The sequence below is a fragment of the Ctenopharyngodon idella genome, chromosome 22 (genome assembly GCF_019924925.1).
Source record: "Ctenopharyngodon idella isolate HZGC_01 chromosome 22, HZGC01, whole genome shotgun sequence".
Taxonomy (NCBI): Eukaryota; Metazoa; Chordata; class Actinopteri; order Cypriniformes; family Xenocyprididae; genus Ctenopharyngodon; species Ctenopharyngodon idella.
In genome coordinates, this window is record NC_067241.1 from 13,819,682 (window position 1) to 13,846,118 (window position 26,437).

The following is a 26,437-nucleotide window of genomic DNA, read 5'->3' on the forward strand; positions in this document are numbered from 1 at the left end:
AAAAGAAAATCTGGCCTATACTGAAATTTGGGGGAAATATTGAAATGTTTCTCATTTAAATCCTCTTAAAACATGCTCAGCATCAACATTAACAAACAAATATTTTTTTCTTATGAATGCATATTTCCCAGGAAAGTGGGACCTAAACAATATGCTGTAAAGCAAATTACACACAGACAGAATTATTAGTTGTTTCAGTGCATATTTCATTTTTAGACGTACATGCTAAACAGCAGCTATTTTTCAGCAGACACAAACAAGCAAAATATCCAAGCCACAGCACTGCTGACATGAAATTTATTAATTTAATTGAAAATCTTTCTCCCTCACCATGATATTATAATGTATTCACATTTGAATGATGAGCTCCAAGTTAATCTAATGATATCAATCATAATATCAGATTAAAAATAAATAACACAAGTCAAAGGTTGGTTCTTTTCATACCACAAAATGAAAATGATGTCATTACTGCACTGTTGCCATAGTGACTACAGTTTCCCGTTGGAGACAAAAGAAAACTTCTGTTCTGATTTAGCAATTAGTGATATGAAGGCTTAATTAGGATTTCATTTTTGCATACACCATTGATGGTAATTTAAAGGGTATACAAAGGTCATTTTGTAGTAGATGTTCTGTTGTTGTTTTCATTATGGAAATCACCTCATTTGCGTCACTGTAAAGTGTTTTCCTCACAGACGTGACATAATCAAAACAGATGGCAAAATGCCCTGCCTTGACTTTGTCTGGAATAGTATTCTTCCTCTACACAAACACACACACACACACACACACAAAGGCACATGTTTACTTGTGTGTTTTTAAGAGCTGTTAATCTTCTTTACAGTAGCATCTGTGAGTACACTAACCCTGAACAGCATAGCCGACCTATATAAACAGATCAGTGTATGTCATTAAACCCACATGGAGAACTGCCCATTAAACCACAATCAGATATGATAACTTATGTGTTATTCTCAGGAAACAGTGCTATTTGAGACCCTGTGACTTACTAGTGAATTAATTACAATTATTTGATAAATTGAAGCCTTTTTAGTGTGAATATGAGAGACATTTTGAAGGGGACCTAATGCCCCTTTTACAAGATGTAATTTATTATAGCTTGTCAAATTTGCCCTATTTGGGTGTGAGCAAAAACACCGTTTTTGTGTGTGTCCCTTTAAATGCAAATGAGCTGCTGCTCCCGGCCCCCTTTCAGAAGAGGGCGGAGCTTTAACAGCTCACGCTTCAGTTGCTCAACAACAACAAAGCTGGAGAATCTCACGCAGCCAAAATGGCGATTGTTCAGCCTTACATTGTTCAAACCGGAGTCGGACACTGATGGAGAGACTCAGGAAGAAGTTACAACTTTTAGAATGAAACTGGACGTTTCTGAATGGTTAGTGGATAAATTTATGTAGTTGCTGTGGAGTTGATTCAACTCATCGACTAACATGTGCCGTCATGTTAATCTTTTGTGCAAATCCAGTGTTGAATTGACCCTCATTTGTGAAGCAGTCTGCCGTAAAATGACGGCATGGCAACAACACTCTACTACAACAACTCTTCCTCTTCTCTAAAGCAGCCCAACATGGCCTCACCCTCTTTGTTGCATGTTCTCGGGGGCGGGGTTTATGTAAATTTTGGGGTTAGTGATGTCACCAACCCGGGAATAAGCTAGTTGTAGTCCCTACCGGCCGTTTGTTGTAGTCCTTAAAAAGCAATTTCTGTAAAAGAAAATATCTCCCTTTGCATTGAACTTTAAGCGTTGTAACTTTGCAGATGTTGTTTATGCTCAAACAGCAACATTACACAATAACTAAAGTTAAAAAAGTGAAATCATAATCAAACACCCCTTTAAAATAAAGATCTAAAATATACATTTGAAATACAATCAATCTTTATGCAAAGCACAATGAGAAGTCAAAACATGTTGTTAGTTTGAATGTTTACTGATTCAGTCCTGAACACAGTCATGCTGTGATGCTGTTTAGAAGATCTCAGAAACTCATTTGTGATAATTGCATTTCAGTGTGAGGATAACAAGCGTGTCTAACTCTCAGTCCTGTTTGAAAGGGGAGACGAATTTCTGCTCAGTCAAATTTCAGCATCACACGTCCATATCACAACCATTTCATGCTTTCCGATCTCAGTATCACTCTAGCAGAGGAATTTGCAACCTGACTGAAGCCAAGAAGAAAGAAAGAGTGGTGGAGAACACCCTTTTCATATTATAAATGTCTTGAAATATTTTAAATGATCAGTGAAATGCAAGAAACCTTCTTAATGCACTCTCTGTTGTCCATGAAATTTATGATCATTCTCTGGCATGAACTTCTTTGCAAGTTAAAAGTCAGAGATGAATTGCAGTTATTCAGTGTGGCTTTGCTAATTGATCTATATGACTATTATGGCTAAATTTAATCCCCTAAAGTTGATACAAGGTACTTTTCATTGCCACTTTAGAGTCATGTTATTGTGCTGCTGATACTGAAATCTTAGTTAAAAAAAATATGAAATCTTAGTTTTTTAATAAAAATCTTGTTTATGTGAATGTTAAGGGAACATTCCATTTTACCATTCTGCAAACATTATGGTAATGTTACTTTTGAAGGTTCTGTGAACATTCTGAAATGATTAGTAACATTTAAAAAAAAATGCTAGATGAAGATAATTTCAGAAACAAATGAAATTGAGAACATTATTAAAGACCAGATAACATTATTTTAACGTTTCTGGAAGAACAGTTAGTCAAAGTTTTGGAAACATTCCCTTTTAGCTGGAATAGTAGTAATGGAACATAAGAATTTTATCATAGTGGTAGTCTAATAATAGTAGCAGTAGTGAACTGAAGGCTGCTGTAATGGCTATAAAGTGAATGGAGTCTGCAGCAGTGGCTCTGATAGCACTAGAGGTATTCCAGTACTTACATGTCTCTAGAGACAGACTGTGTTTACTGGAGTGAAATAAACCAATTATAGTACACTCACACCATACACACGCAGGCCGTCACGGTCACGTGACAGCAGTGTGATTGAATGTACGTTCCTGAAGAGCTTTCAGACCCGGGGTTTCTCCACAGATCTGGGTCAGTGCTGGGCAAGTCAAACATTAACTAATAAAAACACAAATCTGCCTCTGCTGCTCAAAATCTATTGGCCACTGCGAGTAAGATTTTCTTCAAAAATAAAACATGATTAGAGTTTGCGGTTATTGTTCACACATTATCTATTCAATTTTTTTTTTTTTTTTATCCCAGAATGCACCAATTTCTCAAATAGAAGATGTGTCCTGAGAGAGCTCAACGTGCGCCGCTGCAACTGAAGCAAAAAATACCAGCAAATTAAGAAAACATCTTCATCAGTTTGACGACACAGGTGCTGCAAATACTCACAACGCAACCAAATATAGAAACACGCTGCAAATACTGACAATGGCAAATACAATCAGAATGTTAAAAAACCCCCAAAAAAACTCACCTTTCAGGTCATCGTCAACACCACTGACGAGTACATTGAACAATAAGCATGTCCCAGCCAGGTTCGTTACTTGTTGTGGTCCCCTTGTAACATTTCCGTTGTGGTCTGTGCTATTTGCAGCATGTTTCTGTATTTGGTTGCATTGTGAGTATTTGTAGCTCATTTTTGTATTTGGTTGCGTTGTGAGTATTTGCAACTTGTTTCTGTATTTGGTTGTGTTGTGAGTATTTGTGGTGTGTTTCTGTATTTTGTTGTGCTGTGAGTATTTGTATCTCATTTCTGTATTTGGTTGCGTTGTGAGTATTTGCGGTGTGTTTCTGTATTTTGTTGCGTTGTGAGTATTTGTAGCTTATTTCTGTATTTGGTTGCGTTGTGAGTATTTGCAACTTGTTTCTGTATTTGGTTACGTTGTGAGTATTTGCAGCGTGTTTCTGTATTTGGTTGCATTGTGAGTATTTTTGCAGCTTGTTTCTGTATTTGGTTGCATTGTGAGTATTTTTGCAGCTTGTTTCTGTATTTGGTTGTGTTGTGAGTATTTGTAGCTTATTTCTGTATTTGGTTGCATTGTGAGTATTTGCAACGTGTTTCTGTATTTGGTTGTGTTGTGAGTATTTTTGCAGCTTGTTTCTGTATTTGGTTGTGTTGTGAGTATTTGCAACTTGTTTCTGTATTTGGTTGTGTTGTGAGTATTTGCAACGTGTTTCTGTATTTGGTTGTGTTGTGAGTATTTTTGCAGCTTGTTTCTTTATTTGGTTGCGTTCTGAGTATTTGTAGCTTTTGTATTTTGTTGTGTTGTGAGTATTTGCAGTGCGTTTCTGTATTTGTCTGCATTGTCAGTATTTGCAGCTCGTTTCTGTATTTGGTTGTGTTGTGAGTATTTGCAGTGCGTTTCTGTATTTGGTTGCGTTGTGAGTTTTTGCAGGCCGTTTCTGTATTTGATTGCATTATGAGTATTTGCAGCTCGTTTCTGTTTTTGGTTGTGTTGTGAGTATTTGCAGTGTGTTTCTGTAAGCGGCACTGCACAGACCGGTCTGTTCTCTAATTGCTGCGGTACTTTGATGCCATACACCAATCGGTCTGCGCAGCACCACTTCAATTCAAACACACCTATGCCTGGTTTCACAGACAAGGCTCAAGCCTAGTTCAAGACTATAATGCATGCTTGAGCTGCTTTAACTGAAAGCAACTTGCACTGACATATCTTAAAATATGAATATTGCTGATATGTATTTAATCATATTTATACATATATAATCATACATGTATCATCATATATTATAATCATCATAATCATATTTGCTTAGCACTAAACCAACAATATCCAATGTCTTTGGTGGTAACATCTCTGTTACTTTGAAGCTGAGGTGGGAAAATATAATTTCTTGGAAATTTAGCAATAAAAAGTAAACATTTTCCAGTTAAATAATACAACCATGTGTCTCTGTTTCCTCTCTTCCTTTTTCTGTCCTTTTCCATGTTCTCCCCTGTGGCGTCTGTCTCTCTTTATGGCTGACTGCAGCGTAATGCCAAAGAAAAAAGCGCATTCATTATAAATGAGTGATTTTTAATGATGAATGTAGCGCTTGCTTTGATCAATGAATGATTTTTTTTTTCTTTGTTACAGTCTTCAGAAATGCACAACTGCATGAATGAATATTTTGTCTTCATGATGGTTCTAGGAAATGCAGAGAGGAATGAGTGTTTTAAATGCTGCTGCATGTGGCTTTCTAATCTTCCTCGCATGGTGAATCTCTGATTGCATTGCTGGGTAGCAGATGCTACGGTTCTGTCTTCTCCTGTCCTCTGCCACATGCGCACTAATATTGGTGATAGAAATGAGAGAGTTAAAGAAACAAATGAATGAGATGAAAGCAGGGATTCAAAGATGAAAGAAAAAGACATGCAAAGAGGACAACGGTGCAGGAAAAGAGCAACAGAGATGTCTGTAGGAAAATGAAGGGGGAAGATGAGCATGCTGACCAGTGCTTTTACAGAATACATTAGCTGAAGAGAGTTTAACTGGGCTACTTCAGTCAGCCCACATCACAATCTTAACCTGATGCTATAATGGTCGACAACAGCACTGATGAGAATCAAATTAGACCTAATGGCTCGTTTACTTGCAGAGAAACCCTGATAACCTTTCAGTGTAGATTGTTGATTGAGCTAAATGGCATTTGAATGGATTGTGTTGCACATCTGGAGGGCGCAGAGCCAGAGCACGCGCCTGTCATTAGACATTCTCCTCACATGCACCTCCCAGTCTCAATTATGCCCCTCGTGAAGCGCCTGCAGAAAGTGGGTCAGGAAATTTAAAGGGAAAGTGTTGCTGTAAAGCGATTCTGCAGTTCATGTGTTTGTAATGTATCTGTGCTCTTTAAAGGGATAGTTCAACCAAAAATGAAAATTCTGCCATGATTGACTCACCCTCATGTTGTTTTAAAGGGGACCTATAATGCCCCTTTCACAAGATGTAATATAAGTCTCTGGTGTCCCCAGAATGTGTCTGTGAAGTTTCAGCTCAAAATACCCCACAGATCATTTATTATAGCTTGTCAAATTTGTCCCTATTTGGGTGTGAGCAAAAACACGCCGTTTTTGTGTGTGTCCCTTTAAATGCAAATGAGCTGCTGCTCCCGGCCCCCTTTCCAGAAGAGAAAGAGCTTTAACAGCTTGTGCTTTGGTTGCTCAACAACAACAAAGCTGGAGAATCTCACGCAGCCAAAATGAGGATTGTCAGTAACGGTGTTCAGCCTTACATTGTTCAAACCGGAGTCGACACTGATGGAGAGACTCAGGAAGAAGTTACAACTTTTACAATGAAACTGGACGTTTCTGAATGGTTAGTGGATACATTTATGTAGTTGCTGTGGAGTTGATTCAACTCATCGACTAGAATGTGCCGTCATGTTAATCTTTTGTGCAAATCCAGCGTTGAATTGACCCTCGTTTCTGAAGCAGTCTGGTGTAACCATGTACCAACATTTTTCAAAATATCTTCTTTTGTGTTCAACAGAACAAAGAAACGCATACAGGTTAGGAACAATTTGAGGGTGAGAAAATTATGACAGAATTTTCATATTTGGGTGAACTATCCCTTTAAATAAGGCTGTATGTAACATATTGACATATGAATGGCATCACTATGTTTTATTCTCTTAATTAAACCAAATAATCAATAATATATATGACAGATCTGTTCACAATATATATGGAGGATTTGTAAGATACTAATATGGACCACAAGACGAGCGGCCTTAACTGTAGCAATGAAGCAGATTAATACATTTCAAGGATTAATGTGACATGTTCAGTAATTAAATGCAAATTTGTGACTAACAGCCCAAAGCAGGAATGTTTTTCACAATGCACATCTATGTTTTTGATACGTTGTGCATTTGTGTGAATAAAATGAAGCAACACTGAAGAATGTGTATTATAACAGTTCAGACATTTTGCCTTTATTGTAAGTAGAACAGCACAGAAGACCACACTTTACATATATTTAAAAAACGAAAAACAATTAAAAACACCCAAAACGCAGATATACAGTCATTAAAAATGAATAAAAAGTGAATTTAATATATTTATAAGAGTAATACTTGTAATGTATAAAAAGACAAATCATCGCTTTAATAAGCAATCCAAAATGTTCCTATCATGCCAATAAAACATGCATAAATAAAGCTTTCGCACACTCAAATACATTTTAGAACAAAACTTAATAAACTAAAATAAAGAGATCAGCCTAAACCCTGAATGTTCTTCTCAGAGAGAAGGGTCAAACACGCAAACTCTTTAAAATCCACAATGACACTAGATGCAGGCCGACAGAAACTGCGATATCATAAAAATAGAAGAGTCTTCCAGAGTATTAGAACAAGAGCGAATCTCTATTTATTTTTGCCCTCTCTCTCTCGGCCTGCAAAATGCATCATCCATCCACGCTGTAGAGGGTTAAAAGTTTAAACAGCACCATAGTTTTTCCCCTGGATTCCTTGTTATACAACCATCAAACACAAATTTTGACCCATGAGTATGACACTGATCGACATGAAGATTAAATGTTCTTTATAGCGAATATACATGTATCAATTTACACCCATAGCACTTTATAATACGCTAGTATTCCGCCATTTTACAGTATATTCTTTGGCAGCCTCCGTGTGAAACCGTATGAGGATAAAGCCTAGATTTATGTAATTTCGATAATGGCTTGAGTCGAACTAGATACCTCATCCAGCTATCATTAGAATCGATTATTAGATGAACACTAACCATCATCACAGTAAGTCTGTTGATAAGATCTACTGTCATGCAGCCCTTTGTTGTCTTTTAGAAGCATTCAAATCTCAGGCTATGTTCGCAATAGCATACTAGAATACTATGCTCAGCTACTAATTCAGCAGTATGCTACATTGCATGAATGCATTTGCCAAAATATGCAGTGTATAGGTCAATGCAATGCATTCGACCCTCCATTTACAGGGTATTCAGTGTGTATACCGCATAATAAATAGTATTTAATTCCGAATATAGCCTTAATTCTTTACTTTATGGCAGCACATCCTACTCAAAATCTTTGAACTTTTCACATAGTACCGTAATCATATTCCACTTTACGAAAGTAGTTATTTTAACCACAAACCTGTCAAATAACGGTTCAACATTCTTGAAAGATTATCAAAAAACAATTATGATGGTAATATAACAGAATGATATGTATTCTGGCCAATTATATGACTTAAAACTGAACGTTACACAATTAGTTTGTGATTTTTGTCTTGTTTTCCAGTACAATATCTAAACATTCTTAAATCAAGATACATTTACTTGAGAAGCAAAATTACTTGATATGTCAAGTCTTGTTTTCTGAAAAAAATGTCAAAATTAAGTGAGTTTATGCTTAAAACAAGAAAAAAATCTGCCAGTGAGGTCAGAAAAAAAATCTTGTTTTCCCTTTGAATAAAATTAAGATATTTGTTCTTGTTTCAAGCATAAATTCACTTAATTTTGATACATTTTTCAGTATACAAGACTTAATATAACGAAATGACTTGCAAAATTATGAAGGTCAGTTTAACTGGACAGATATTGGTGAATATTGGCCACCACTACAGGACAGTGATTGGACAAAAACAAAAAACTATTCTGAGATCAGCAGGAAAAGCCAACAGGTGTTAAAAAGTCTGTTAATTAAGAAAAAAATGGTTGTGACTTTGAACAACTTTGCTTAAAAGAAAAACACTATAAAATATAATTAATACTGTATATAAAATAGCTTTGTAGTCAGTTGTGGTTTCACACAAATAGCTGTAATACTGCATCAACAGTGTAATATTGTGTTGGTCCTGTAAGACCCATTGAGATTTTGAGGGCAGGAACATCAGGTTGTCCCGATCGGCTGCTGAGATTGTTTGAGAGTTTTAGATTGCGTCCCGGATGAACTTTGCACTCTTGGATTTATTGTGTGATCTAGGTGAAATGGATCGCTCAGCTTGGGTGTACTGAACAAAGTTGGGATAATGAACTCTGGGCCAGAAAGGAATCCTGGGATATGGAGTCCTTGAGGGGCTGTATGTTGACTCTAGGCTGAGTGATGGATTGTGGGACCTGTAGTCCAGGTAGCTGGATTGTCGTTGGCATTTTCGAGCACCTAAAAGCTTTTCTTCTGCGGAGCGCTGAGTTTTCTCATTCCTCTTATCCTGCCGAGGAGCTCCCGCACGAAGTCCTGGTGTAGAGAGAAAGACAGAGAGAGTGAGACAGACTGTGTGTAGTAACATTCTTCCAGTCTCGTCTACTCATGTTTCCGCTTCATTCATTCACTGTGTAAAGCCCTGTAGCTGTAGGTCAGCAACAATGCTGCAAGGTCATTGATTCATGAACCACTGGTTTTGACAGTGGTGCACTCAAACAAGCACGCATGATAGTTTAAGGGTCTGTGATTAGATTAGCGAGGACTGTAAGAGAGAGAGAGTGTTTGCTTTTTATTTAAATATTATAAATCTTACCAACCCCAGGCTATTGAAATGTAGTGTATATAGAAGAATTATGTAAATAATAAGAGTATGAATATACAGGGACTAAATAAAATTAAGTTATATAAATGTAAAAAAACACACACAAGTATCCTCATGAAGTCATGAGTGTAAACATGGGTGTTAATATTAGACTAAAGGCATCTGTATGTGTGTGTGTGTGTGTGTGTGTGTGTGTGTCAGTGGGTTGTTGTGTCTGCCGTCTTATACATTATGATTTTCATAGTGTTGGATGGATTCTTTGAGCACACACATGTTTTCAGGTCAGCGCACACTCATATGTCATCCACTAGCATGTCCTGAAGCACTGTGTGTGTGTGTGTGTGTGTCTGTGTGTGTGTGTGTAGTGACTGGTACAGCATGAATTAAAAGACAACATACAGATGTTAGGCAGTATCAGTTTGTGATTGTTGTGTGGAATCTGTGGCTCTGTTTCAAACACTCACTGGCTACATAGGAAGCAACCTTCTAAGGCAGCATCCTAATCAAAATGCAATCTCATAAGTTAATGATTTGATTTTTTTTTTTTGGTCCAAAAATGCAGCATTTCATGTATCCTTTTTTAGATGATATATAAACACTGATCAGGCATAACATTATGACCACCTTCCTAATATTGTGTTGGTCCCGCTTTTGCTGCCAAAACAGCCCTGACCCTGGACTCCACTAGACCCCTGAAGGTGTGCTGTGGTATCTGACACCAAGATGTTAGCAGCAGATCCTTTAAGTCCTGTAAGTTGCGAGGTGGAGCCTCCATGGATCAGACTTGTTTGTTCAGCACATCCCACAGATGCTCGATTGGATTGAGATCTGTGGAATTTGGAGGCCAAGTCAACACCTCAAACTCGTTGTTGTGCTCCTCAAACCATTCCTGAACCATTTTTGCTTTGTGGCAGGAAGCACTATCCTGCTGAAAGAGGCCACAACCACCAGGGAAGACCGTTTCCATGAAAGGGTGCATCAATGCTTAGGTAGGTGATATGTGTCAAAGTAACATCCACATGGATGGCAGGACCCAAGGTTTCCCAGCAGAACATTGCCCAAAGCATCTTGCCTTCTTCCCATAGTGCATCCTGGTGTCATGTGTTCCCCCGGTAAGCGACGCACACGCACCCGGCCATCCACGTGATGTAAAAGAAACCGTGATTCATCAGACCAGGCCACCTTCTTCCATTGCTCCGTGGTCCAGTTCTGATGCTCATGTGTCCACTGTTGGCGCTTTCGGCGGTGGACAGGGGTCAGCATGGGCACCCTGACTGGTCTGTGGCTATGCAGCCCCATACGCAACAAACTGTGATGCACTGTGTATTCTGACACCTTTCTATCAGAACCAACATTAACTTCTTGAGCAATCTGAGCTACAGCTCGTCTGTTGGATCAGACCACACGGGCCAGCCTTCGCTCCCCACGTGCATCAATGAGCTCTGGCCGCCCATGACTCTGTCGCCGGTTCACCACTGTTCCTTCCTTGGACCACTTTTGATAGATACTGACCACTGCAGACCGGGAACACCCCACAAGAGCTGCAGTTTTGGAGATGCTCTGACCCAGTCGTCTAGCCATCACAATTTGGTCCTTGTCAAACTCGCTCAAATCCTTACGCTTGCCCATTTTTCCTGCTTCTAACACATCAACTTTGAGGACAAAATGTTCACTTGCTGCCTAATATATCCCACCCACTAACAGGTGCCGTGATGAAGAGATGATCTGTCAGTGGTCATAATGTTATGCCTGATCAGTGTATATCCTCCTTAAAATGCTGTCTACGTAGGCAGCTCACTAGGTTTTGGAACAGAGCTGTATGTTGGTGGCCTATGTTATGACTTACATCAGTGGGCTTGTAGCAGTCTGACAGTGATTCCTGAGGGACAAAAAAAGGAAGTTATCATCCGACTGAGACACACAACAATAACTTCAGAAACCTACACATTTACAGACTTAAAAGAGAAATACATTCACAACGTGAATTGGCTTAGGACGTTTTTTTGCGTTACTGTGGTGGTAAAAACTCTCAAGGGGGTGCTAAAGTTTATTTTAATGTCTGTGTCAATAAAGCAGATGTTATTATTCAGATAGTATTTAAACATACTTTAAAGAGGACCTTGTTTAGTGTGTAATGTTGCTGTTTGAGCATGAAAAAGGTCTTCAGGGTTACAAAGTACAAAGTCCCGCCAGCAGGAGTTATTCTCTATATCAGTGCGCACTGTTTCTGAACTCCCTGAAATGCCTCCATTGTAGTCTTGAGTTTTCTTCCGGGAACGAACACCTCATTTAAATAATTCCCACCTAAGACATATACAAATAAAGGGGCGAGGCCTGGTTGAGTTAGTTAGTAGTGTGTTGAAACTCGCGGTTAATGTGAGGGGCGGGACATTTCCCAAACATGCTCAACACACTGGTCCAGCCGACCAATCAGAGCACATTGTGCTTTTTGGAAGGAGGTGCTTCATAGAGACAGGAACTAAACAGGGGTGTGTTTCCCAAAGCCAGCCAACTATGTTCGCAAGTTCTGTCATTACCAACACAATTCAACAGAACTTGCAACCATAGTTGGCTAATGATGCTTATGGCAAACGCACCCCAGAGCGTTACTGACAGACTGGAAAGAGAGGTGCTGCAACAGTGCAAAATATGTAAAAAATTATTTGAATGATACGATAAATAATCAAGAATGACAACCTATTCCAGTTGAGCCCAAAAGAACAAAATCAAGACTTTGTAAAAGGGCATAATATGGCCTCTTGAACTAATTTTATCTAATTACTCAGCAAGATTCTGTTAACGGCCATTTCAGCAGTGCTGAGAATGCAAAATTTACATTGCGTTATGAATTGCATTCTGATAAATTTCAGAACATAATGAAACTGAGCATAGCTAGAGTGTTTGCATTAATGTACAATGTTTTGGCATTAAACTCTAAATTCAGTCTTTAAGGGGCTGTTTACATGACACCATTTTCAAATAAAAACAGAAAACTTACATGACGACCTTTTGAAAATGGGTTTCAAGATGCAAGTTTTTGAAAATGATACCATTATAGTCTCTGTGTAAACTTTAAAAACACAAATTTGTGAAAACGGTGACGTCATGCGCATGCGTATTTATGGAGCATGACATGCAGGAAAAAAATAGTAGGCTAAATCATGCGCACGATTTACTATTTCGTTCCCTCAATTTACTAAAACGTGCACAGGATTTACTATTTCATTCCCTCGATTTAAAAATCACGCGCATTTAGTAAATCGAGGGAACGAATTAGTAAGTCGTGCGCACAATTTGATTTCTTTTCTTGCATGTCATGTGCAGGGGCACCATACGTATTACATGTTTAGTCTATAGGTGTGTAGTGTTTCTTTACAAAGTGACATTGCCATCTACTGGCCTGGCAGCAGAATACAGCGTTTTTAGTCATTTTCGTGGATCCCTGTGAATGGGGATCATTTTGACAACGTTGTCGTCTGTACATGAAAACGCAAAGGTAGTACATTGTTGTCGTGTAAACGTATCCTAAAAGGAAAACACATTCTTTTACAAACACACGCTCACACAGGAGTTTACCTGTAGTTTTACGGCTCTCTCATCTTCACTGTTCACCTCCAGGAGATCATCAATGTCTATCTCCACTTCTGGCATTTCCTCTTCCTGTACAAACAGAGATCACACATAGTAGGTGACATTAGTGGAACACATCCCACAGTGTGAAAATCACAAGAGAGATCTCTTTTGTATGGAAGCTTGTTTCCGGCACTGAATAAAAATAGAAAAGGTAATTGCTACTTTTTAATCTCACAATTCTGACTTTTTTTCCTCATAATTGCATGATATAAACTGGCAATTGTGTGTTATAAAGTCAGAATTGCGAGATATAAACTCACAATTGCGATTTATAAAGTCAGAATTGTGTGCTATAAATATTCAATTGTGTTATAAAGTCAGAATTGTGAGTTAAAAAGTCAGAATTGTGAGTTAAAAAGTCAGAATTGTGTGATATAAACTGGCAATTGTGTGTTATAAAGTCAGAATTGCGAGATATAAATATTCAATTGTGTTATAAAGTCAAAATTGTGAGTTATAAAGTCAGAATTGTGAGTTATAAAGTCAAAATTGCAATTTATAAAGTCAGAATTGTGTGATATAAACTGTCAATTGTGTGTTATAAAGTCAAAACTGTGAGTTATAAAGTCAGAATTGCGAGTTATAAAGTCAGAATTGTGTGATATAAACTCGCAATTGCGAGGAAAAAAGTCTGAATTATGAGAAAAAAAGTCCGAATTGTGAATTTATATCCTGCAATTGTGAGTTAATAACTCGTGATTCTGAGAAAAGAAGTCAAAATTTTGAGATAAAAAGTCGCAATGACCTTTTTTTATTTAGTGGCGGAAACAAGCTTCTATACTTTTGTGCCTGTTTTTATAAGGAGTTTTACTGAAACATCTGCAAACATCTGATACTTAAATGAAACCACCAAGAAACCTCCAAGTAATTAATTTTCCCTCTGGGTCCTGTTCTTCATTAGTGCAGAAATTCTTACAGATTGGATGGATGTGGTCTAGATAAAATCAGCAGCCAAGAAATTGTGAATTATATGTTCATCAGGGCCATTTAGGAAGCGAGAACATCAGGAAACACTCCAGTCACAAGCTGAGGTTAATCTGAAGGGTCATTAAGCAGAAGACTGTGATGACAGACAGAACCACACAGACACCATGAGATGAGAGCTATAAATACACTCCTCTGTTTAAAGGTGAGAGGAAGAGAGGGAACTATTTTCCATGTGGCAATCGCGTTGGCTCGTTTGGCAAATGAGAGCGATGGAAGAATGCACATCATCATTATGAAACAGCATTTGTCATTTCTGTCTGTGAGTGCCAGGGTTTGTGAGTGTTACAGTTAATTCTGCATTTGCTTGACAGATCCAAGGACAAATCCAGGATTCACTGTCCAGATTTACTCCACTTCATCAAATGTGCATGAATGGATTTTCGCATGATGTATGATTCCGTTCAAAGTTTTTTCATACACGTTAGTACAATGGCAGTGATTTACTTTTTATCTTAGCTGTGCTAGTATCCACACAAAGGTGGATATTGTGAGTTCGTGTAAATCTACAGTGGGACGACATTTTCAGAACTATTATGACACACTTTTACGTTTAAAGACAAATACAAATGGATGCAGATCAATATTAACACTATAAATCTGCAATAACAGACACACATATGCACAATAAATGAGGCCTTTGACAAATCAGCCTTTTAGAGCACCACCATTGCTTCTTATTAGATCTGTTAAAATAATGATCCAGTCAGTATCCTGGCTGCTGTCAGATTAGCTCATACATCATGCGCTTACACATTCACCATTACAAGGACTATTATTTTAGACCTTTGTTTGTGTGTGTTCATTCCTGAGTGGATTAGAAAGGGAAAATGGCAAAGAAGACAATGCCAGCCACAAAGACTAAACCAGATAAAGCCAAACCATCAGCAGATCAGTCAAGCTAGCCGCCAAGACATGGCCAATCAATCACAGACTGATCCGATATCAGTCAAGATAACCGGACACAGATGCCATCAGTCACCTCAAACAATTTCATTAGCTACATTCACACTGATTCACCAAGGAGAAAGTCAGTAAGAAACCACTTAGCAACCACCCAGACCACCATAACAACATGCTAAAAACCACTCAGAACACCTTAGCAACCACATTAACCACCTCGGCAACTACTCACATTTTCTTCTGACCAACTAACTAACTAAATAAATAAAATAAATAAATAAATTATAATATAAATATAAAATTATAATAATAATATATATATATATATATATATATATATATATATATATATATATATACATATACATACACACACACACACACACACACATACATATATATATTATATTATTGATTATATATTATACATTATATTATTGATTATATATTATCAATAAATAATTCAATGATCAATGGATTACAGATCAATATTATCACATATACATATATATATATATATATACACACACACACTCATATAGTATATATATATATACACATAATAAATAACAAATATATAACTTATATATTTTGTAATATATATATATATAACAAAATATATAAGTTATATATTTGTTATTTATTAATTAAATGTATATATGTAATAATATTAATCTATTTCAATGAACATTGAATCATTTATTGAAAAATGATTATTACATATAGAAATTATTTATACATTATAATAATAAATAAATGTAATAATATATTATACATATATAGTATAATAAATATTTAATTAAATATATATATATATATAAAAATTATCAATAAATAATTCAGTGATCAATGAATTACGGATATATATATATAATATTATATATATATATATATATATATATATATATATATATTATAAATATACACACACACACATTTTTTTATCTATCTATCTATCTATCTATCTATCTATCTACCTATCTATCTATCTATCTATCATACTTTAGTTGTTTTATAAAGACTTCTTGTCATTTTCATAATTGCTTTGAGCAATCATTAATGGCCTCTACAGTATAAAGTATTTTTCATCCCAGCTGTGCAAATGTGCTTGCAAATAATGAATGTCCATTGTGAATGAAAAGCCCTGCAGGTGGATTCTGGGTACTGAATGTGTGTGCTGTCAGGCCAGTGAGCAGAATGAGTTCTTCCAGTCTGCAGAACCAGCACAGACACCTTCACTTGACCTATTTGTGCACTGTGCCTGATCGCAGTCGACTGGTGTCTCATCTGCAAACACAAAGCAGAGGGAAGCGATCTTTCTCCCTCTCAGAGCAGACAGGTCAGATCACTGAGGATTTCTATCAGAATAGCAAAGAGGCGTTAGTGTGAGAGAGGTCTTGCAGGAAAGTGCGAAATGTACACAGAAATGCCGACAGCAATGCTCGGAAATCACACACACAAACTCCCACACGATTTGTGCACTTGTAAACAAGCAGATTGTACTGTACCTCGCACATATGTGCTCATAAAACACCATGCGCATGCATATTCTGTGTGTCACGGATGATTTACGATCGGGGTCCTTCAGCTGGCTGGATAAAGATGATAAAATTCCTCTCTACAAGGCAGGAATGACATGAACCCATTTTCTGAAGGGGCATCAGCAGCATTTGTGGTTTTATTAGTGTAACTGTTAAGAAAAGACATGATCAAAAACAAAAAAACATAATTCATTATATACAAATAAAATATGTTTGTCTAGTCATACAGTTTTTGATTAGTAAAGTAATAAACTATTTTTTTTATAAGAAGTCTCTTCTGCTCACCAAAGCTGCATTTATTTGGTCAAAAATGCAGTAAAAACAGTAATATTGTGAAATATTATTACAATTTAAAATAACTGTTTTTCTATTTGAATATATTTTAAAATGTAATTTTTTTCTGTGATGCAAAGCTGAATTTTCAGCATCATTACTCCAGTCTCTCTGTAAAAAAAGAATTGTTGGTTTAACTTAAAGTAAGTTACCTGGTTGCCTTAAAATTTAGTTCATTGAAATTAAAAATTTGAGTTGATACAATGAAGGCGATTGATTTATTCAACAGAAACTCAAAATATTATGTTATCTGAACCACATTAATTATCTAAGTATTTTTTGACAAAAGAAAAAATGTTGTGATAACAAATCATGAAAATAATTTTTTACAGTGAGTGTCACATGATGATCCTTATTAGCATATTAGAATGATTTCTGAAGGACCATGTGACACTGAAGACTGAAGTAATTTATATTTATATATATATATATATATATATATATATATATATATAAAAATAATTCCTGCCACAGCATGTAAAACACTTTTTTTTTTTTACATAAAATAATTATGCTTCTTAATTATCAACATTTCAAAATAATCTTTTGGAATTTGCATTGAAAATGATCTTGTTTAAAAAAGGCACGATGCTACTACTGCAAGGTCAGACCGAGATAAACAATCAAATGCAGACAAGATCGTCTCTAATACAAAACACAAACAGGCTGAATCAATACAAACAGTCAAAGTGAAATGAAATGCAGTGGCCATGATATCAGACAGACAGACAGAGCCCTGAAGCGTTGAACATCAAAGACGAAACCCCTTCCCCCATGCTGAAGAGGAAGACAGCGGAGAGGGGGGTTGTGGGTATCTTTTGCAGACAGGGCCATATTAGCAGAACCCCACTGGGCTGAATGTAGAGGACATATCTCTCTGCTTCTTATGCTGTGTTGTGTGTCACTATATAGAGAGTGGTTTTTGCTGCCATTGTCAGAAAACGGTGCAATTTGAGTGCCGTCTCTATGACTCAGTACTGATATAATTAACAGGAGACTGAATTTAGTCACAATATTTGATAGATTGCACTATATAGTGCATAATGCAAAAGAACTTTTTCAAATAAAACCTTTTTTGTGCAATATTCATGTCCCATTATATAGGGAAAACAAAGGGGGTGAGGCCATGTTGGGCTGCTTTAGAGAAGAGGAAGAGTTGTAGTAGAGTGTTGTTGTCATGCCATCATTTTACACTGGACTGCTTCACAAACGAGGGTCAATTCAACGCTGGATTTGCACAAAAGATTAACATGACGGCACATGCTAGTCGATGAGTTGAATCAACTCCACAGCAACTACATAAATGTATCCACTAACCATTCAGAAACGTCCAGTTTCGTTCTAAAAGTTGTAACTTCTTCCTGAGTCTCTCCATCAGTGTCCGACTCCGGTTTGAACAATGTAAGGCTGAACACCGTTACTGACAATCCTCATTTTGGCTGTGTGAGATTCTCCTGCTTTGTTGCTGTTGAGCAACCGAAGCGCGAGCTGTTAAAGCTCTGCCCTCTTCTGGAAAGCTAACCAACTCTTGATACTTTGCAAGGATTTAACCAAATATTTAGGATTGGGAGTAAAGGCCCATTCACACCAAAAAACAATAAGCATCCACACACACGAACAATATCGTTCTGTTTATTCTAAGCGTACACTGCAGTTTTGTCGTCTGTCACTTTAAATGCTAAAGCTTTTTAAAGCAGGATGGATTCTGATTGGCTGTCAATGTTTTATATGTTCATCAGCTGGGAAAAATCATTGTAAAAGTGATTCAACCAATATAGTTTCTCAGTGCCAGCGTCAAACGCCTGTGCATGCGTATGAGTCAAGTGAAGTATACTGTGCAAGGCTGTGCATTCAACTGTGCGTACACGTAAAAAAATGAAGCCATTAAAAATCAGCCATAAAAAAAAAAAAAAATGAAAAAGTATGTTTATTGAGCACTAATCTGAATATTTCGGAGTAGTGTTTAGTACAGCACTGTTACTGAATTGGCTTTCACATCCTATTAGAGCACAATTCATCCTCGATCACAGAGAGAATCTGCATGCTTGCAAACTGCTGCACTGTGCCCAAAATAGACAGAATCCTCCGCAGAAAACAGCTTAGGCAGCAGTTTGTGACCGTCATTGATTTGAGGACTCAGTTAGACAGAGGACTTCATCATTAGCTCGCACGTATTCCACCTCATCTTTGCGTTCAATACGCTAATGAACTCCAGATGGACCTGTTTTACTAAGACAAAGCCCATCAGAGCTCTGACACACACGTACATGCAAATTGCAACAAGAAACGTCCTACATTTGTTCTTTGTAAGCCTTGTAAGCACAGATGAGGTGCTGAGAATGCAGAGATCATTCTGTAGAAATGAACACACATTTGTTTTTCAGAGGGTTGTTTGTGTACATGAGATGACATGCTGTTTTACTTGAGGCAGAAACTGATTCAATTCCCAGTCCAAAATCGGTGTACATTACATTGCCTATTTTTCCTTTGTTTTATCGTCCACTAAACGTATCTTATTCTAATTCTATTATATTCTTCCATCCTTCTCTGCCTTTCCATTACTTTCCTCTCATCTTCCGTTCTAATTTCTGCTCTAATTCCTTTCCCCCAATCCTCTTCTCCCAGAAGTCACAGAAATTAACCTCTGAAAATCCTGATTATGTTCCACCATTTTTTCTTGCTCATCCTTTTTCTCGCTTTCGCTCTGTTGGATACACTCACTCACTATATGACCACCAAATTCATCTAATCCACGCTGTGCTGTCACTCATTCTGTTTGGATGGGGTCGGAGTTCAGCTCTGAGACTGAAAGCTGTGATGTTATAGTCAAGTGATGCTATAAAGTGAGAGATCTGACGCTGTGCCAGTTTAAGATAATCACAGGCTCAAATATTTGGTCAGTGCATTGCAAGCATTGTAAATACTTAAAGCTTTCTTGGATTGTACTCAAGGGGGTGGTAGAGCAGCCTTCAAATGGTTGCATTATTAAAGGAGACCTATTATGCCCCGTTTCACAAGATGTAATATATAATTCTCTGGTGTCCTCAATGTGTCTGTGAAGTTTCAGCTCAAAATACCCCACAGATCATTTATTATATCTTGTCAAATTTGCTCCATTCGGGTGTTCCTTTAAATGCTAATGAGCTGCTGCTCCCGGCTTCCTTTCCAGAAGAGGGCGGAGCTTTAACAGCTCACGCTTCGGCTGCTCAACAACAACAAAGCTGGAGAATCTCACGCAGCCAAAATGAGGATTGTCAGTAACGGTGTTCAGCCTTACATTGTTCAAACCGGAGTCGGACACTGATGGAGAGACTCAGGAAGAAGTTACAACTTTTAGAATGAAACTGGATGTATATATCTCCCTTTGCATTGAACTTTGAGCATTGTAACTTTGCAGATGTTGTTTATGCTCAAAAAGCAACATTACAAACTAAAGTTAAAAAAATGAAATCATAATCAAGGACCCCTTTAAACCAAATGTTTTTGTTCAGGTAGTAAACTAAGTTTATAGTAAAAGCAAGCTGTCTCCTATTAAAGTAGATCATTGACTCTAGAAGACAGTTTACACTAATGCATGCTACAGTTCCTCTTGCAGCTGAAAAGGTCTGGCTGAATAAATGCTAAAAATTCAATGCATGCTTGCATTGCATCATGAATTATATGTTGACATATTTGGGAATGCAACAATGCATGCAATCAAGCCTGCATTGCTAGAAGCATTTGCAAAACTAGAAGCATGTAAATTCATGTACAAGGAAATGTTTCAGACCTCAGGGTTTGGTTAGAAATAGTTGAATTCTGTCAAACTGTCAGCAAGTAATCCCATACTGACCTACTCTTTCTTAAGTAGGTCTGTCTAAGGTGTCACCAACTTACAGTAACCCTAACGGCCATATTGCACAATGGAGATGTTGTTAGTGAGTTGCACGCAAATCCAATCAGCTAAACCTGCTAAACACTTTCCCTTAAAGGATTAGTTCACTCCAGAATTAAAATTTCCTGATCATTTACTCACCCCCATGTCATCCAAGATGTTTATGTCTTTCTTTCTTCAGTCGAAAAGAAATGAAGGTTTTTGAGGAAAACATTCCAGGATTTTTCTCCATATAGTGGACTTCACTGGGGTTCAACGGGTTGAAGGTCCAAATGTCAGTTTCAGTGCAGCTTCAAAGAGCTCTACATGATCCCACATGAGGAATAAGGGTCTTATCTAATGAAACAATCATCATTTTCTAAAAAAAAAAATTAAAAAAAATAAAAATAGCAAAGACTAAGTCAAACGGCCTTTACAAAATAAGATGAAACAACAATGTCGGATGATTTTGAAGTTGGAGAAGAAAATGAGAAACACTGGGTCGGTACTTTTGCCTTTCCAACATAAGTCGTGGATGCGTATCGTAGAGCTAGTGCAAGATGAGCATTTGTATTAAAAACTATATAAATTTAAAAAATTTTAGAAAATGACTGATCATTTTGCTAGATAAGCCCCTTATTCCTCGTCTGGGATCGTGTAGAGCCCTTTGAAGCTGCACTGAAACTGCAATTTGGACCTTCAACCCATTGGTCTCTGTTGAAGTCCACTATATGGAGAAAAATTCTGGAATGTTTTCCTCAAAAACCTTAATTTCTCTTTGACTGAAGAAAGATGGGGGTGAGTAAATTATCAGGAAATTTTAATTCTGAAGTGATCTAATCCTTTAACTCATTTAGCAGTGTGAGAGGCATATTTAAGTAATATCAAACAAGCAAACATGCCGCTGCTAGTGAATATCAAGTCTGCCTTTTATCATTTTCGCTCAGACAATGAAAAGAGTTCCAAAAAAGATGATAATGAGAGCTGCGTAAGCGAACAAAATTGACATGAAATGGAAGTTGTGATGTATATCCAAGCGAAACAGCTTCTCGAACAAGAAAATGTAGTGCATAGTTTTGTCAATGGGGAATTGATTGGATGGTTGTGGTTTCTATTGGCTGATCTCATGTGAGTGACAGGTTGCCCCACCCTCGAGCCATTAAACACATCATCAGAGAAGAGAAGAGATGACACTTTTTCAGAATGCTTTTGTTTACATGAAGTCTATTGCCTTTCATTGTAACCTGCTGTTAATGGGTGGCCAGACATTGAGCTGTGAACGGTTATTGGCTATGTGTGACTTCCTTCTCTTGTTTATAGTGTAAATGTGACAGGCCATTAAAATACACCTGAGTAAACACCTCTTTATTAGCTCACATGCTTAATCTGATTAGATGCTTGATCTTGTAAACAGCGTCCTATTTGATGTTATGATTAACACCACAAATAAAATGCACCACAAATGTAATGTATAAAATCAAATCTGGCACAATTGTGAATATAACTCACACGCCAATGCACACAAGCTGTGGATGCAACTGGAAACCAACAACATCCTCCTCTAAAGCTCTCTATTTTAAACACATGATTGCCGGTGAACTGCTGCCATCAGATGTTCGACTCTAAAAACCCACAAGAGGATGCTGGGATTGTGTGTAAAGTCTAGAGAGACCATGTTAAAGGTTAATTTACCATATGCTCACGTCTGCTTACTTTGAAGAAGATATATGGGTCATTGACGAATAAGGTTTTTAAGTGTAAAAAAACATAATGGAGATATAATTAATTTTGAAGATTTATTAAGCGTTAACAATGAGATTATGTGGTTTTTATAATCAATTAACACTGCTTTTGTCATTTTTTACAAGATGGACAAAATTTGTCACCAAAAAAGTCATTCAGTTTAACCAAAATTTCGGTTTTACCGAAAGACACTTTTGGTTTTACCGAATAACAATATTTTCAAACAATGCTAACAGGCTGATATCTAGCTAGCTACCAAAAGGACAATCAAAATTTTAAAATTTAGTACAAGTTTTTAAAATATTACAACATTTTCCATGTTTTATAGTGGTTGTACCGAATGACTTGATGTTTCGGGACATGCGTATGAGCAATTGAAAACATGAATTTTTCAAATAGTTAAAAGAGTCACATGATATTGACCGCATGACTTGATCCAAAACGGTCCATTTATATTGGTTACTCCGAATGACATCAATGAAATTCATTTTTCCAGACATTCTTTCTCATAACAAAGCAATGACTTTAATACCATTTTGCACTATGTTGATATATGATGTTATAAAATCATGCCAGAATAAAAAAAAAAATATAGATTTATTACATTTTAAGATATTTTAATCACTAATGAAATGGCTGTATTGGCCTTTGGACGGTTAAACCGAATGACGTTTTGACACTTCAAAATCTTTAAAATACCTTTATATGTAGCAAAATATAATTAAAACCTTTTGGATTCAATAAAAGAGATCTAGTTTTACTACCTTACATATTTTGGATGTCATATCTTTGTTTTTTTATTAATATTAAGCCCTTTGGACAAAAAAATGATCCGTCACGTCATTGACCCATATGCAAAAAACAACATGGCATTACATTAACCCTACTGTACAATCACTACCCTAAAATCAGCTGTTTTATATATACACTAAACCTAGTAAATACAGAAATGTATTTGTTTTTAAAAGAAAACATTTCCATACAACTATAATAGGTATTTGAATTTATTTTTGTATCTGACAATGTTAAGAGAAACAGATTTTTGAATGTAATGGTGAATATCATGTTAAATAGATGTATTTAATTTAATTAAAACTGAAATTAAAACGGGTTTGTGACCTGTTTTGCTCAAGAATATGTGCTCATTTAAATATCAATTTCCTTATTTTTACTCAGAGTTTGGAAAACTCACAGAATCCTTTTAACAGGGGTCGACGTTATTCTGCCTCACAAGTCAAACTAGCGGTTTCTCTCTTTCTTGTCTCTCTGGGGCCAACACAGCATCAGCAGAAAAAAAGCAAGCAGCCGCAGAATAGAAACAGCGAGGGAGACAGATAGAGAGAACAAAAGAGGATAAGAGCAATAAGACACCTCACAGAGGTCAGCAGAATGACATTTTGTCATCTTGAAATGAGGACCAACACTAAAGGATGCCACGCTTTAAAGATCTCTAGCTGTAGCGCCATGCATTACACCGCTGCTTTAAAAAAGCCAAATGTAGGTCACACAAAGAAGACCACAATTTATCAACCTATAAACCCAAGGGGATGGTTAAAAACCTTAGGTCAGAACCTCACAAGATCACAACTGTGCCCTTGATCAAGACACTTAACCCCATGTTACTCCAAGAAGACTAAACCAGTAATAAACTGTAAAAAGCTGAAAATAACCAATCATTTTGCCTGGCTGATAAGTGCAATGTTGGTAGATATTATAAATCTACTGCTGTTGTGTTTCTAAAAGATAGCATTCACACAAAAGGTCCAAAATGTAAATTATTATAAAATACAATAAAAAAAAGTCAAAGTACTTGACTGTACTGTAAGATGCTTTGCATAAATGCTAATTAAAATGAATAAAATTATATTATTCAATATTTATTATAATTTTAATTTCTGTTACTATTTAATAATAATAATAATAATAATAGTGTGAATTTACAATCTGAATTACAGCAACATATTACAATATTTTTTTGAAATATAAATAATAAAAAATTAAAATAATAATATAATAAATTAAAAATATTTTTATAATAATTAAAAAAATCCTAACAACAATAATAATAAACTATATTCACTGTAAACGAAACTAAAATAAAATATTATTAAATAAAATTCTAATGATCGATATTGATCTAAAGTAGGCCCAAAGAGCTCTTTTATGAAGTTCCGGTTCTGTTCCAGTCTTACCTCACAGTCGTAAAGTTCGCTCAGCTGTTCAATGATCCATTCCTCCAGGATGAGTCTCTTCCGCAGCTCCTTTCTGTCGTACTTCACCGTCACTTTGCCTTGCTTTTTCTGCACCGGGTCATCCCTTTGCATCGGTCCAGAACCGGCGCAACCCACGCCGGGCTGAAAGAACACTCTTCCCGCGGCCGGGGGCAGCTGTGCGGTCGTCTCAGCGCTGGCGGTGGACATTGCGTTGCTGATGGCGATGATGATGATGATGGTGTCTGAGGGGTGTGTATGCAGGGACAGTTTCTGACACCTGCTATTTAAAGCACAGCGCTTGCATTTAAAGGACTCCCGGCGAGTGGGAGGGGAATGTCAAGCCAATCTACGTGTTCACGTTAACGCTGTGAGTGCCAGAACGCGCACAGTATTGGAGAAACGGGAATCCCTCTGCGCTCGTTGGACACTGTATCATCAAATGGTAATACCATGATACTTTGACATGTACCACGGTATTAAATGATTAACACCATATTCATATAGGCTACCATCTATCTATCTATCTATCTATCTATCTATCTATCTATCTATCTGTCTATCTGTCTGTCTGTCTGTCTATCTGTGTCTATCCATCTGTCTATCCATCTATCTGTCCGTTTGTCTGTCTGTCCGTCCGTCCGTCCGTCTGCCCGTCTGTCTGTCTATCTATCTATCTATCTATCTGTCTGTCTGTCTGTCTGTCTGTCTGTCTATCTGTCTGTCTATCCGTCTATCTATCTGTCTGTCTGTCTATCCATCTGTCTGTCTGTCTGTCTATCCGTCTATCTATCTGTCTGTCTGTCTATCCATCTGTCTGTCTGTCTGTCTATCTATCTATCTATCTATCTATCTATCTATCTATCTATCTGTATCCGTCTGTCTGTCTATCTATCTATCTATCTATCTATCTATCTATCTATCTATCTATCTATCTGTCTGTCTGTCTGTCTGTCTGTCTATCCGTCTATCTATCTGTCTGTCTGTCTATCCATCTGTCTGTCTGTCTGTCTGTCTATCTATCTATCTATCTATCTATCTATCTGTCTGTCTGTCTGTCTGTCTGTCCATTTATCTATCTATCTATCTATCTATCTATCTATCTATCTATCTATCTGTCTATCCAACTGTCTATCTATCTATCTATCTATCTATCTATCTATCTGTCTGTCTGTCTATCTGTCTATCCAACTGTCTGTCTGTCTATCTATCTGTCCGTTTATCTATCTATCTATCTATCTATCTATCTAACTATCTATCTATCTATCTGTATAAAAAGCAATACAGTTCCAAAACAATACAGTAAAATAATTACAATACAATTATATAATATTCAGTACACAGGACTTTTTGGATGAAAAGTGCATTTACGCTATCATTCTTTAAAATATGTTTGATATTGGTTTAAAATTTTGCTTCATAATGATATATGTGCTGCAGAGACCATTGTTCTTCAATACAATTGCAGCTCAATACAATATGTGGTACAAAATATGATACAGAAGATTACAATACACATGCAGGTGGAGTAAAAGAAAAACAAAGGAAAACAGGAAAAACGTGTCACACACACGATTCCTGCTAAACTTGTAGACAGAAATCAAATGCATAATGTCACCTAACTCAGAGAAAGAGTTGCCTGTGATATGTCTTTTATGTTGTTTCAGATGTTTACTTGTATGTTGAGGGGAGCTGAGGTCGGGGCTTCGGTGGGATAGAGGACAGTGAGGAGGAGAGA

General features: G+C 36.8%; 1 protein-coding gene across 1 annotated transcript; it reads right to left on the reverse strand.

Moving 5' to 3' along the window:
- Positions 1 to 6,909: 6,909 nt before the first annotated feature.
- Positions 6,910 to 25,041, reverse strand: ppp1r14c (protein phosphatase 1, regulatory (inhibitor) subunit 14C). Its single transcript, XM_051879694.1, has 4 exons — positions 24,682 to 25,041; positions 13,076 to 13,159; positions 11,346 to 11,378; positions 6,910 to 9,210 (listed from the first exon to the last, which is right to left on the reverse strand). The coding sequence occupies exons 1-4, from the start codon at positions 24,907 to 24,909 to the stop codon at positions 9,136 to 9,138; spliced, it is 420 nt and encodes a 139-aa protein (XP_051735654.1). The 5' UTR covers positions 24,910 to 25,041; the 3' UTR covers positions 6,910 to 9,135.
- Between the last annotated feature and the right edge of the window lie 1,396 nt (positions 25,042 to 26,437).

Coding starts and splice junctions, on each gene's coding strand:
- ppp1r14c (XM_051879694.1), bottom strand. CDS start 24,909: ATGTCCACCGCCAGCGCTGAGACGACCGCACAGCTGCCCCCGGCCGCG. Junction 13,160..24,681: donor GCGAACTTTACGACTGTGAG/GTAAGACTGGAA, acceptor CTGTTTGTACAG/GAAGAGGAAATGCCAGAAGT. Junction 9,211..11,345: donor ACTGCTACAAGCCCACTGAT/GTAAGTCATAAC, acceptor TCTCTACACCAG/GACTTCGTGCGGGAGCTCCT.